At 54.9% G+C, this 12,250-nt stretch overlaps 2 protein-coding genes across 13 annotated transcripts in view; one reads left to right on the forward strand and one right to left on the reverse strand.

Moving 5' to 3' along the window:
• The window catches only part of Ap3d1 (adaptor related protein complex 3 subunit delta 1), a 35,555-nt gene extending 28,224 nt beyond the window's left edge, over positions 1–7,331 (forward strand). The window contains 11 exon segments of the mRNA NM_001100719.1: positions 308–473; positions 1,633–1,704; positions 2,070–2,177; positions 3,281–3,427; positions 3,631–3,678; positions 4,120–4,309; positions 4,948–5,036; positions 5,137–5,222; positions 5,549–5,670; positions 5,846–5,925; positions 6,321–7,331. Of these exon segments, the coding sequence (NP_001094189.1) occupies positions 308–473; positions 1,633–1,704; positions 2,070–2,177; positions 3,281–3,427; positions 3,631–3,678; positions 4,120–4,309; positions 4,948–5,036; positions 5,137–5,222; positions 5,549–5,670; positions 5,846–5,925; positions 6,321–6,416 (1,204 nt within the window). The 3' untranslated portion in view covers positions 6,417–7,331.
• A 1,623-nt stretch (positions 7,332–8,954) lies between these two features.
• On the reverse strand, positions 8,955–12,159 carry Izumo4 (IZUMO family member 4). 12 transcript variants are annotated; one of them, NM_001447174.1, is given in 10 exon segments: positions 8,955–9,271; positions 9,619–9,633; positions 9,887–9,904; positions 10,125–10,139; positions 10,229–10,276; positions 10,369–10,444; positions 10,540–10,566; positions 11,009–11,080; positions 11,163–11,243; positions 11,332–11,623. In NM_001447174.1, coding segments are annotated over 10 exon segments (684 nt in total). In that variant the 5' UTR covers positions 11,576–11,623; the 3' UTR covers positions 8,955–9,183.
• Positions 12,160–12,250: the final 91 nt, after the last annotated feature.

Genomic DNA, 12,250 nt, shown 5'->3' on the forward strand with positions numbered 1-12,250 from the left:
ATCTCCAATGATAAAGTGGGAAGTGACAGAGAAAAAACCCAACATGACCCCTGTCCTCCATGTGATCATAGGTATGTGTGCACCAACATGTACACACCCACATCCCACATGGACATACTCTGTCACGTACACAAAAAGAGGGAGGGAACGCTAGGGCACTTGGATATGGAGGGTGCAGGGTCTGGGCTCCTGGCACTTTGGCTGTTGCAGCCACTTGCTGGAGCCTCTGGATTCATAGGGCCAGCTAGCTGCCCAAGGGGTGGGCCGCAGCTCAGCCTGGTGACCCCACATCCCCGCCTCTCCCAAGGCCCTTGGCCGACAGTGAGAAGCTGCCTGTCCAGAAACATAGAAATGCGGAGACAGTGAAGTCCCCAGAGAAGGAGGGTGTGCCTGGGGTGGAGAAGAAGAGCAAGAAGCCCAAGAAGAAGGAGAAGAAGCCCAAAGAGAGAGAAAGGGAGAAGAAGGACAAGAAGGTGCTCCTGGACTGGAACCCGGGTGGGAAGCTAGGGCTGCATGGGGTTTATGGGGCAGAGTAGGAAGCAGTGAGCAAGAGAGCCAGCGAGGCCTGCACAGCAAGCCAGCCGCTATCTACAAACTGTTCAGGGGTGGGGGGAAATGGGGGGCATGCTGGCACATGTGCACACTCTAGGTGAGCATTTGCCCTGCTACATCCCTGGGCTAAAGATTATATTTAAGTACACTGTAGCTGTCCTCAGACACACCAGAAGAGGGCATCGGATCTCATTACAGATGGTTGTGAGCCACCATGTGGTTGCTGGGATTTGAACTCAGGACCTCTGGAAGAGCAGTCAGTGCTCTTAACCACTGAGCCATCTCTCCAGCCCTTACTTTTTTCATTTATTCACTTTATGTCTAATCACAGCTCACTTCCACCTTTTCCAGTTCCCCCCACAGCCCCCACCTGCTTGTTCTGTTTATTTATTTGAGACAGAGTCTCACTCTGTAGTTTCAGCCATCCTGGGACTTACTGTGTAGTCCAGGCTAGACTCAAATCCACAGAGACCTGTACCTCTGGAGGGCTGGGATTAAAGGTGTGTGCCATGCACTGGGCTCTCCGGCTGCTTTACGATGCCTTTGAAAGTAGATCTCGCTAGTTGTTCTGAGCTGGCCCTGAAGATGCTGTCCCCTTTCCTTGACTTCCTGGGTAGATTTAATAGCAGGCCTGGCTAAAATACATTTTACTCCCCGAGTTTGGGGATCAAGCCCAGGATTCCACTGATGCCTCTGAGGTATAGCTCAGTGTGTGATGTTTTGGTGATGTGTGGTCTACTTTCCTGGCTGCACCGCCTGCCCATCTCACAGATCTTAGTACTCAGCAGACAGGGGAAGGAGGAATGCCCAGTCCTCTAGGCCAGCCTGTGAGAACACATACACCCTCCTGCTCAGGCCCGCTGCTTCACCATGATGCCACTTCAGTCATTAGCTAGCCTCATGGCTGTGGCTGCCATCATGGTGCAAGTGGTGCAGCTGAGCACCTGTGGCTCACCATGGCTGCCTCACAGCAGTCAGGTCTGGCCCATGGTAGGGAGGTGAGATTGGCAACTGGCTGGAGACCAGCCCTTGCCCCTGGCTCTCCGTGTCTTTGCCAAAAGTGCTCTCCTGTGACTTCAGGGTGAGGACTTAGACTTCTGGCTGTCCACCACCCCGCCACCTGCTGCTGCCCCCGTCCCTGCCCCATCTACGGTAAGTGCCTGCTCTGTATGTCTTTGGGAGCTCACCTGTACATTTCCCCAGGAGCCAGGGAGTGGCAGGCATCCCCCTGCAGTGAGAGCCACACATACCTGGTTGGCTGGCCTTCTGTACTTTGTGGTCTGTGTCTGCTGTCCTATGGGACTCTGTGCTTGGCAGAGCTCAGTGAGGTAGAGGGGTGGCCAGCAGGATGTCTGTCCCCAAGGCATTCCCTGGAGTATGTCCCAGCCCTCAAGCAGAGACAGCACTGGTTACGTGGGATTCAGAGTTCTCTTACTGCTCCTAAAGCAGGAAGCCCTGAACATCAGGAATACCACTGCACCCTCCCTGAAAACTGACCCTGACCTTCCCAACTGCAGGAAGGACTTGCTGCGAGCATTGTCACCCCCCCTAAGGGTGAGTGTGAGGTTCTCAAAGGGGAAGAGCCCCAGGACGAGGAGGACCACATGGATCATGACCAAGAAAGGGTGAGACAAGCTACCCCAAGACTGTGTTGTGCCTGAACCCCAGCACAATAGGCATGCTCACAAGGGGGTTCTGTAGTGTGTCCTCCATAGATGGCTGTGGTCCTCGTTCTTTAGTCTCTGAAAGGGATCTAGTACTTCCAGTGCAGTTTCTAAGCTGTGCACCATGACATCTTATTCCATCACCCCAGCCATCTCACATTTACTTGCTGTCTCTGGATGTCCGTGTTCTGGACAGTGCCTGTGATAAGTTCCACACTCAGTGGACTCACTGAGAACATCTCTCATGTTCTTTTTTTTTTTTTTTTTTTTTTAACAAATAAGGATTTTTTTTTAAAAGATTTATTTGTTTTACTTAGGAGTACACTGTCTCTGTCTTCAGACACACCAGAGGAGGGCATCAGATCCCATTACAGATGGTTGTGAGCCACCATGTGGTTGCTGGGAATTAACTCAGGACCTCTGGAAGAGCAGTCAGTGCTCTTAACCTCTGAGCCATTTCGCCAGCCCCCAGCAGCAAGCACTCTTAACCACTAAGCCATCAACCCAGCCCCAAGCCCCATGTTTAAGCCACCATGTGTGCTGTGTTGGAGCCTTGCTCCTGGTCATGTGTTGCTATGGTTTCGGCTGGGCCTCATGTTTGTTCCATTTGCCCTTGGGTGATGTGAATGTAGGCCCACCGCTCTGAGTGTTTCTTCCTCTGTGGTGTGGCCAATAGGACTGTCCTTCCTGTGCAGTGAGTCTTGATGACCTGTGCTGTACCTCCCCAGCCCCCTCCCCTCTGAGCAGCTCTTGCCACTCATGTGTCAGCCCCAAGGTACTTTCTTTTTTTTTTTTTCTTTTTTCTTTTTTGGAGCTGGGGACTGAACCCAGGGCTTTGTGCTTGCTAGGCAAGCGCTCTACCACTGAGCTAAATCCCCAACCCAGCCCCAAGGTTCTTGTGTCTACCAGGCCTGGTTTGCAGCCATGATGACCTGTGCATTTCCCGGCTTTTCAGTCCTATCTGCTCCCCTTCCCTGAGGTCCCCACCATCCAGTAAGGGGAGAGGATGATTATGGGGTACCTCTTGTGGGAGACGTGGGGCCTGAGCCTAGACTCTGCTTCAGAAATCATCCCGGCACAAGAAGAAGAAACACAGGAAGGAGAAGGAGGAGAGGCCACGAGACAAAAAGAAAGCCAAGAGGAAGCAGGTGGTGCAGCTAGAGAATGGTGCGCCAGCAGAGGAGGAAGAGGAGGAGGAGGAACCTATCCCGGTGAGCATGCTTGACAACCTGCCAACCCAGGGGTTTGGAGAGAACCCACCCAGGGCCTCTGGGAGCAGTACTCTGGGAGAACCTGTGCTTGATGAGGGACCCATGACCCAGCAGCATCTGGTGGCTCTTGCTTTTTGGGAGCGGGTCACCCCCAAACATGGGTCTGTACCCCACAACTGACAAGGGTGTCTCTCCTCCACCAGCCCATGTCCAGTTACTGCCTTCTGGCTGAGAATCCGTACATTAAAGTGGTAAGTAACACTTGATGGTTGCAGGGAGGGCCATTGGCGGAGCAAACCATCCTCAGAGACCCTGTGGGACTGGCGGCAGTACCCAGGCACCAAGCTTAGGTGTCAGTGCAGACCTAATCTCAGAAGCCTAGCCGAGGCTGGGGAGCCCAGTATGACCAGGCCACCTGAGGACAGCTTTGCTAGCAAAGACAAAGCGAGCGATTATGCACATACACCTTGGGTCAGAGGCAGGGGGATTGCAAGATCAAGACCAACCAATGCCATATTACAAGACTTTGACTCAATGAACTGGGTGCAGCTTTGTGAAAGAGCGCGTTTTGAGGGGCTAGGATCTGGGGTCCCATAGGCAGTTTTTACAGGGGTCACTCTCCTTGATCTTGGCAGTGAGCTTCCCTCCCCTCAGATGCTCCCTGGCCCTTGACCCCGCCCTTGCTCATGCAGACATATGACGTCCAAGCCAGCTTACAGAAGGACAGCCAAGTGACTGTGTCTATCATCCTGGAGAATCAGAGCAGCAGCTTCCTGAAGAACATGGAACTCAACGTGCTAGACTCACTCAACACCAAGATGGCCAGGCCAGAGGGCTCATCAGTGCATGATGGTGTGCCTGTGCCTTTCCAGCTGCCCCCCGGTGAGCCCCCTTGGTCCTAGCCTTCACCATGGCAGCCAGCTTTACCCTTCCCTACATGTCACCTTAGCTCTTACACAGTGGACGTCACTAGAGCTCCCAGGGACAGTTGAAGTGAAAAGCCCCAAGCTCTTTTTCCTTTTTTTTTTTTTTTTTTTTTTTTAGAGCTGAGGACCGAACTCAGGGCCTTGCGCTTGCTAGGCAAGCGCTCTACCACTGAGCTAAATCCCCAACTCCTCTTTTTTTTTTTTTTTTTTTTTAAAAAACATTTACTTATTTAATGTATGTGAGTACACTGTCGCTATCTTCAGACACACCAGAAGAGGGATTCAGACCTCATTACATATGGTTGTGAGCCACCATCTGGTTGCTGGGAATTGAACTCAGGACCTCTGGAAGAGCAGTCAGTGCTCTTAACCGCTGAGCCATTCCTCCAGCCTGGCCCCAAGCTCTTGATACCCCATGTATCAGTGCTACTCTTAGGGCATGGTGAAGTCACACGTGCTGGCTTTTACTTGGGACTCGGGGCTGCGCGCAGCAGTGTACAGTGTCCATTGTTTCTGTCACTCTAGCATCCCAGTCAGCTAGGACAGACACCCCAGGGTCAGTGCTGGCCCTCTGAATGTTATGTCTCCCATCAGGCGTCTCCAATGAGGCCCAGTTTGTGTTCACCATTCAGAGCATCGTCATGGCCCAGAAGCTCAAAGGCACGCTGTCCTTCATTGCCAAGGTATGCAGTCCAGGTGCCCTCCCCACCCAGGGGATGATGGGCATCCCAGGAAAATGCCTGCCTGCCTGGGAAGTCCACCCCACAACTTTTCTCCTCGCAGGATGATGAAGGAGCCACCCATGAGAAGTTGGACTTCCGGCTGCATTTCAGCTGTAGCTCGTACCTGATCACCACCCCCTGCTACAGGTGTGTGCCTCCACCCCACCACTCACCGTCCGCTTGGGGGAGGAGAGGGTGACATAGAACTTGGTGATGTGGGCTGTGAGGTGCAAGTGACATGACAGTGCTTAGCCATCATCACAGGGGCCACCCCACCACAGTAGACACATGTATGCTGCCTCCACCTAGGCCACCTCTTCTGCCAGGTGACTCTGCAGATGGTTGCCTCTCTGTCCCTGGAGGACAACCCTGTATGCCTGTCAGTTGAAGCTGCCCTCATGCCTCAGCATCCCTCATGCCAGGTGACCCCTGACCCCCAGGCCCTGCCCTCACTCTCTTCTGTCCTCCCACAGCGATGCCTTTGCCAAGTTGCTGGAGTCAGGAGACCTGAGCATGAACTCCATCAAAGTTGATGGCATTAGTATATCTTTCCAGAATCTTCTGGCAAAGATCTGCTTCTACCACCATTTTTCCGGTAAGTAATGTCAGGGTGATATCGCTCTTGGTGGTTTTATCCCAGGAATCAGTCAGTCCCTTCCTGCCTGCAGCCCTGAGTGTCTCCTCAGTGTGGGCTCCAGCTCCTGTGTCTGGCAGTCCTGGCTGGAGAGGCCTGCCAGGGAGTGTGGACCTCACTCCCCTGTCTGTTGCAGTTGTGGAGCGAGTAGACTCCTGCGCCTCCATGTACAGCCGCTCTATCCAGGGCCATCACGTCTGCCTGCTGGTGAAGAAGGTGAGCTCACAGCAGTGCCCGCTGCCCTGCAGCTACCCACGATGCCCTGACAAGAGGCCGGGCTTCCCCTTTCCCTTCAAGGTCCCATCCCAAGGGTGCAACCCATCTGCCACGGTTGCACCAGACCCTCCAGATGCACCTAGGTTTGGGACACAAGGCAAGAGGAAGGAAAGGGTGGGCTGGCTCAGAACGGTCTCAGGCCCTGGAGGGCTGTCACTGTCCACCTGCCATCTCAGCACTCTGGGGACAGGCAGGATTACTAAACCCCAGGCAAGTTGGGGCTACATAAAAACAAAATAAGGTGTAGGCTCCATCTGAGGGTAGAAGTGGCATTTGCAGCGCCCCCACTCCCCCTCACTCGGGCATGGCAGTATGTGCATGTGCCTGTCCCCTAGGGTGAGAGCTCCGTGTCAGTGGACGGGAAGTGCAGCGATGCCACGCTGCTCAGCAGCCTGCTGGAGGAAATGAAGACCACGCTGTCTCAGTGCTGAATTGCAGAGTCCAGGATGTACAAGAGAAAGATGTGATGGGTCTTACCTCTCCTTTGTCGTGTACTGTCTCCACACCCAGCATTAATTTAACATCTCCGGCCTCCGCTGTGTGACGCAGAGGTCCTGTGTTGCATCAGCTTCTTTTACTATCCTTTTTCACTCCTTTGGCAAGGAAGGCCATCCTGACCCCCAGCAGGAACGGGCTGCTCCACTTCCTGTTCTCAAAGGCGGCTGTGGGATGTGGCCCCACTGGTCTGATCCCGTGCTGCCTCTGGAGGAACCCTTAGAGCTGCTGCTGTCCTCAGATATCCCAACTGGTGGCCTCTGAAGAGGGGCTCAGACCAGCTGTTAATGCTTCTCCTCACAGCCTACGAGGCCGGCCGGCCGAAGTGTCCTTGTGGGTATTTCCACAGCTCGGCTGCTGACAGCAGGGATGATGTCCCTTTGATTTTCTTCTGTTCCACAGAATTGTGGTCTGTCTTGAGGTTCTGTTGTGGGGGTCAGTGGAGGAGTCCAATGTATGCCCCTCAGTTTGTCACTACACATCATGGGCTTGTCCCTGCAGCTGTGGAGGGCTGGGTGCCTTGCGGTGGAGGGTGGCATCCTGGGAACATTCAGCGCTCCCCCAGCTGTTCCTGGACAAGGTGAAGAGACCCCATCCTGGACACTTCCTATAACTGGGTAGCTGCGCACAGCTGAGCCCTCCTCAGAGGTGACGGTGGTCTACACACATTCTGGCGTTCCTTTGAGGATAACTGTCACTTTAGCATGTAGAGTACTCTTACCGACCCCACGTGACCTTCCGGCTCTATGATGTTCCATGATTGATTTGCTGTCGACATTCCCATGTGAAGAGAGATATATCACGCTGCTGACGATCAGTGTCACAATGACCCATTAAAGAGTCAAAAAACATGTTCTTGTGTTGTCTCCCCATAGTACCCCAGAGCAGTTCCCATGTGCCATTTAGGCTCCTGAAGCTCAGGCCGATCAGTTCCCCCGATCTCCACCTGTTTCTCCTGTCCACTCGCCATGCTAGAATTCACTCAGGTCCTTAGGCATGTGCAGCAAACACTCTGACCATTACCCCCGTTTTACACAATTTGTGGTGATGTACACCTTTAATCCCAGCACTTGGGAGAGGGAGGCAAGTGGATCTCTGGATTGGAGGTCAACCTGGACTACAGAGTGAGTTCTAGGACAGCCAGGGTGACCCAGAGAGGCCCTATCTTGGGGAAAAATATGCCTACCATGTATTCACCTTGTGCCAGTAGAGGGCTCTGGGTTCCCTGGAACTGCAGCTCCAGGTGGCTCACAGCTATGGGGAAACATGGGTCCTCTGCAAGAGCTCTCACTGCATAGCCCCCTTTCCGGAGCCAGCATTCTAACTGCTTCTGTGGAACTGGGACGGGGAGAACGGGAGCTGGAGTTGAAAAAGGCCCTCGCCCATCTCAGTGGCTCTTTGCCAGTTTGCGTTGATGGGGAAAAGGGAAGACTCCTTTTCAAGTAGACTCTAAGCTCTCAACTGCATCTAAAGTCCCAAAATGCTTTTGCCCAAGGCCTCATTCCATGCCCCATCTGAGGCCATGCTGTCTTTCACGTGCCTTGCAGTACCCTCTCACTGCTTGAGATATCCTGCCTCCCTGGCCAAGACCCACTGAGGTAGTCCTCTGCAGCCATAGTAACTAGACTGGCCGTTGCTTGTGGTTGATGATTGGTCACACAGTACAGCTGAAGCTCCCACCCGGTGTCCCTTTCACCCTGTCACACTGCTCTGGCCCAGGCCTTTGGAACAATGAGGGACTCTGGATGCTGCCATGTTGTGTACTCCTTGTTTAAAACAACCTGCAATCTGTCCTATGAGCAAGAACTGTGGGTATGTACAGGGAGATACTTGTCTGTGGGGCCAGGGGACAGACACATGGTGACGAGGAAACCAAGTGGAGGACACCAAAACAAAATGAGCCTCTGGGTCTCCCTGCATCAACTCCCAATCAAGCTAGCCAGCCTATCTCTGGTCACCTGCTGCTAGGTGCTCTCTGTACTGTGGTCCCCATCTCTCTGATCTGGGTCACACACTAACCTTTTACCCCCACTGCATGATCCGTCCTGAGGCTGAGAGAATTCGAGGTCAACCTAGAAGAATTCAAGGCCTTCAGACTGGGGCTCAGTGCAGGAAGGCCCAGCTGGCACACCAGTCATTCCAGCACTGAGGAAGTAAATGCAGGACAGTCACAAGTTCAAGGTCATCTGTTCCATGGCTTGCTCCAGGCCATATTGAATACTTGACATCTCTACTCAATAAGAACTGAACAGCCCTTCTACCAGCTTACCCATAGTCACCCAAGAGGACAAATAAATTTAGAGTCCTTGGACCCTAAGGGAGATGCTACAGGTAACCAGCGAGATTTTTTGGTCCCTCTCTCCCTGGATAGGAGACTGGGACTCCTCTACACCCACACATGTTCAAGCAAAACACATGCCACCAAGCTACATTAATGACCCAGCCGGAGCTCCTAGGTCAGTAAAGAATTGTTCTTCATGAGAAATGTCAGGGCATTTTATTCAAAATATCTCAGAGGGGCCTGCCCTGGGGAGTTCCCCACTATCTTACACAAAGTCCATCTCCCTGCCCAGGCCCAGCCTGGGCTCCACGGGAGTGGGAGAGGTGACCTGAAGCAGGCAGCTGCTAGCATCTCCAGAGGAATAGGCTGCCACAGCGCAGTTGAGTTCTGGCCCCTGCCAAGGCTGGGGCTGGCAGCCACTGTCAGTGCTGGGTCAGACACTCAGAGGCATTTTCCAAGGTCAGGTTAACCAGATGCTGAGGTTCCAGACACCTTATGTTCTGTGAAAGGCTTTGGGGAATGAGGAGGAGGTGCTCTAAGCCCATTGTCTACACATGTCCCCCAGCCTCCCTTCCTAGGCTGCCTCCCATGGTCCACTAATATGGCCTAAGCTAGCCCTAAGATCCTCCTGCCTCAGGCCCCTGGAAGTCTGGTATTACAGGAAGGCACTACTATTCCCAGTCCCTGCCTGCTCTTAAATGCTAAAGTGTGCTAGTGGGTCATGGACCCTCCCCAACACCCACAATGACAGCCTTGATAGGGTTTAGGGGTACTGTGGCAGAGGCCACTTGACTTCCGAGTCCTATGCTTTCCACAGGCCACCTGCTGCTTTGTTGCCTTATCCCCAGCTCACTCACAAGGCTGGGGTGGTTCTGCACGTCCAAGGTGAGGCAGCAGAGAAGGAACAGCATGGTTCAGGCAGTGCATTGACCACATAGGTAGGTGTGGCTACAGATGGCCAGTGTGCCCTCAGGCACACAGCCCTGCCCAGCATCCCTCCCACTCTCATCCACCCACATGCCTCCTCACTCCCTCTCCCCCTCCTCACCTCTTCCCACTCCCCATACTCCTTCCTCCCCTAAACCCCCACCCCCACCCCCGCTCCAGTGGAAAGCCTGGTCTTACCTCATCTTTACATCCTGTCTGAAATAGAATGGGGCTCCAGTTAGACCCTCCAACTCTGCCACCAACTCAGGGTAGCCTAGGTTTCATGAAGCCCCTTCAGCCAGGATGGTTTGCTCCCTTCCTCCAGCTGAGCTTGGAGAGCCTTGAAGGGTGTGGGCAAGGTCCTCCTGGGCCTCTGCCAGCTTCGAGCCCTCACCATAAGGTGTACCCACGCACTTGGATTCCAGCAGGAACTTACTTGTGCCAGGTGTTTCTATAATGACAGTATGTTTGGAGTCAGTACCGCGTGGCCTCCCTTAGTGTACCCCCACCACATCCTGGTACCCAATAAGCCCCACTCACATGTATTTCAGAAGGCCCTGTACAGCTGACTCCCACTGTGGTGATGACCTGGGGCAGGGAGAACACAAGGCTTGGTGGTGGGATATCCCCAAGGCCCAGGCAGGCCCCCGGGAGCAGTGGGATGGCTGGGTGAGCCATACTTGCAGTAGTAGCCGAAGCAGACAACATGTGAGTCTGTGCAGTTGCTGCAGGAGATGGTCTCATATTGGAAGATGCCTGCAATACATGAGAGGCAGCCCCAGGCTCCCCTGGGCTTCCCCAGCCTGGGCCACTGCCCCTGTGGCCCTCAGCCTGGACCATAGTTCACTTACCACAGTGACGCTGACAGTCGATGCGGCCTAGGGAGGGGAGGACATAACAGGACAGTGCCTTCTGACAAGGCCCAGAGCTTAAGACCTCAGCCCCACTTCTGTTTTTGTAGCCCAGGATACCCTGGCACAGAGAAAGTAGTCTAGGCTGCTTTGTGACTTGTGGCAATCTTCTTGCCTTTTTCCCTCATTTCTGAGTGCTGGGATTATAGGCATGTGCTACATACATGAGTTCCACAGGGAGGCCCCAGTGAAAGATGGGGCTGACCTGAGGGAAGGGTGGTTACAATGTTCCCAGGTGCCACCAGAGGCGAGTCTGACAGAAATAAGGGGGTGATGGGCAAGCTGGCCACCATTGATGCAAAAGGGCCTCCTGCAGAGCCACTCCTTCCTGAGCCCTGTTTTCTGTGCCCCCGGCCCTGATGTGCCAGCGGCCACGAGCATTGTCCCCTCTGTGGAGCCCGCTGCTCACTCTCTATGATGGCATTCTGGATGAGGCGCACTTGCTCCCGGAAGATGGCCCGCAGCTCATTGGGGAAATATCCTGATGTGGAGTCACACAGCAGAGTGGTCAAACTCAGGTGCCTAGCAGCTCGCACCGGCCCCACCTCAATTTCACTCTTTACCTGGGAAGTACATCTTCCCCTGGTACAGCTGGTCCATCCTCTGATACACGGCTTCTGCTACTTGATGTAGCTTCTTCCGGGCTGAGGGCAGGAGGAAAAGGAAGCAAATGAGTGGCTTTGCCCGGGCCCCTGCTGCTCTTCTGACCCTGGGATGGGCTCTACCGCTCACTGATCTCGGCGGGGATGGCCAAATGGAGCTCCTTCATCGTGTTGTGGCTCCACTCGGAGAGCAACACCCCCGACACGGGGATGTCACCCACCCACCAGGACTTGAGGTTCACGTGGTGACGGTAGAAGGAGAACTTCTCCGAGAAGTTGGGGTCGCACTGCAGGCAGCCCCAGGCCAGCGCCGCTGTCATGCCCAGGAACAGCAGTAGGGCCATGGCCTGGCCCATCCGGCCGTGCCCAAACATTGGCGCCACCAGCGCCGCGCCCTCCAGCCGCGCACCAACGGACTGCGCCTCCCGCGCCACGCCCCGTCACGCCGCACCAACCAACGGCGCGCGCTGTGGACAGGCCGCGCCATCCCGGCTCAGGGCATGGTCTTGCTTCCAACTCTGGTCCCGCCCCTGCCTAGCCCCGCCCCAATTAGACTCCAGTCTCAGGCCTTGTTCCGCCTACAGGCCTGGTCCCGCCCCACGGATGGCTCCGCCCCCTGGCTAGCCTGTCACCACACCCACTCGACTTCTGTTCCTGGTCTGGCTCTGCACCTAAATCTGGCTCCTCCCCAGGTTTGGCCCAACTCCTGTTACAATTGGCAACCGGTAACGCCAGTCTGCCTCCAGGCTCCACCCCATCCACAGCACCTCACGCATGCGCCATGGACTGGCGCTAGTTCCGGAGCCATCGAGGGAGGGCTCGTCCCGCCCCTCAACCGCAGCACTCCAGCCATTGAGCAGCGTCCGTTCTGGTCTCCAGGGGCGCCGAGTGCTGCGGGGTCTACCGTCAGTGCCCGCCTTTCATACGGGAATCCTCGGAGCTCGGGCGCCACGCCTCCATCCGGGCCCCTTCCCTTTAAGGGAAATAAATCCGGCTGGCGGGCGCGGCCTGGGCGGGGCGTGCGGCGTGTCCCTCCGCAGGCGTGTCCC

The sequence above is a fragment of the Rattus norvegicus genome, chromosome 7 (assembly GCF_021556685.1).
Source record: "Rattus norvegicus strain SHRSP/BbbUtx chromosome 7, alternate assembly SHRSP_T2T, whole genome shotgun sequence".
Lineage (NCBI taxonomy): Eukaryota > Metazoa > Chordata > Mammalia > Rodentia > Muridae > Rattus > Rattus norvegicus.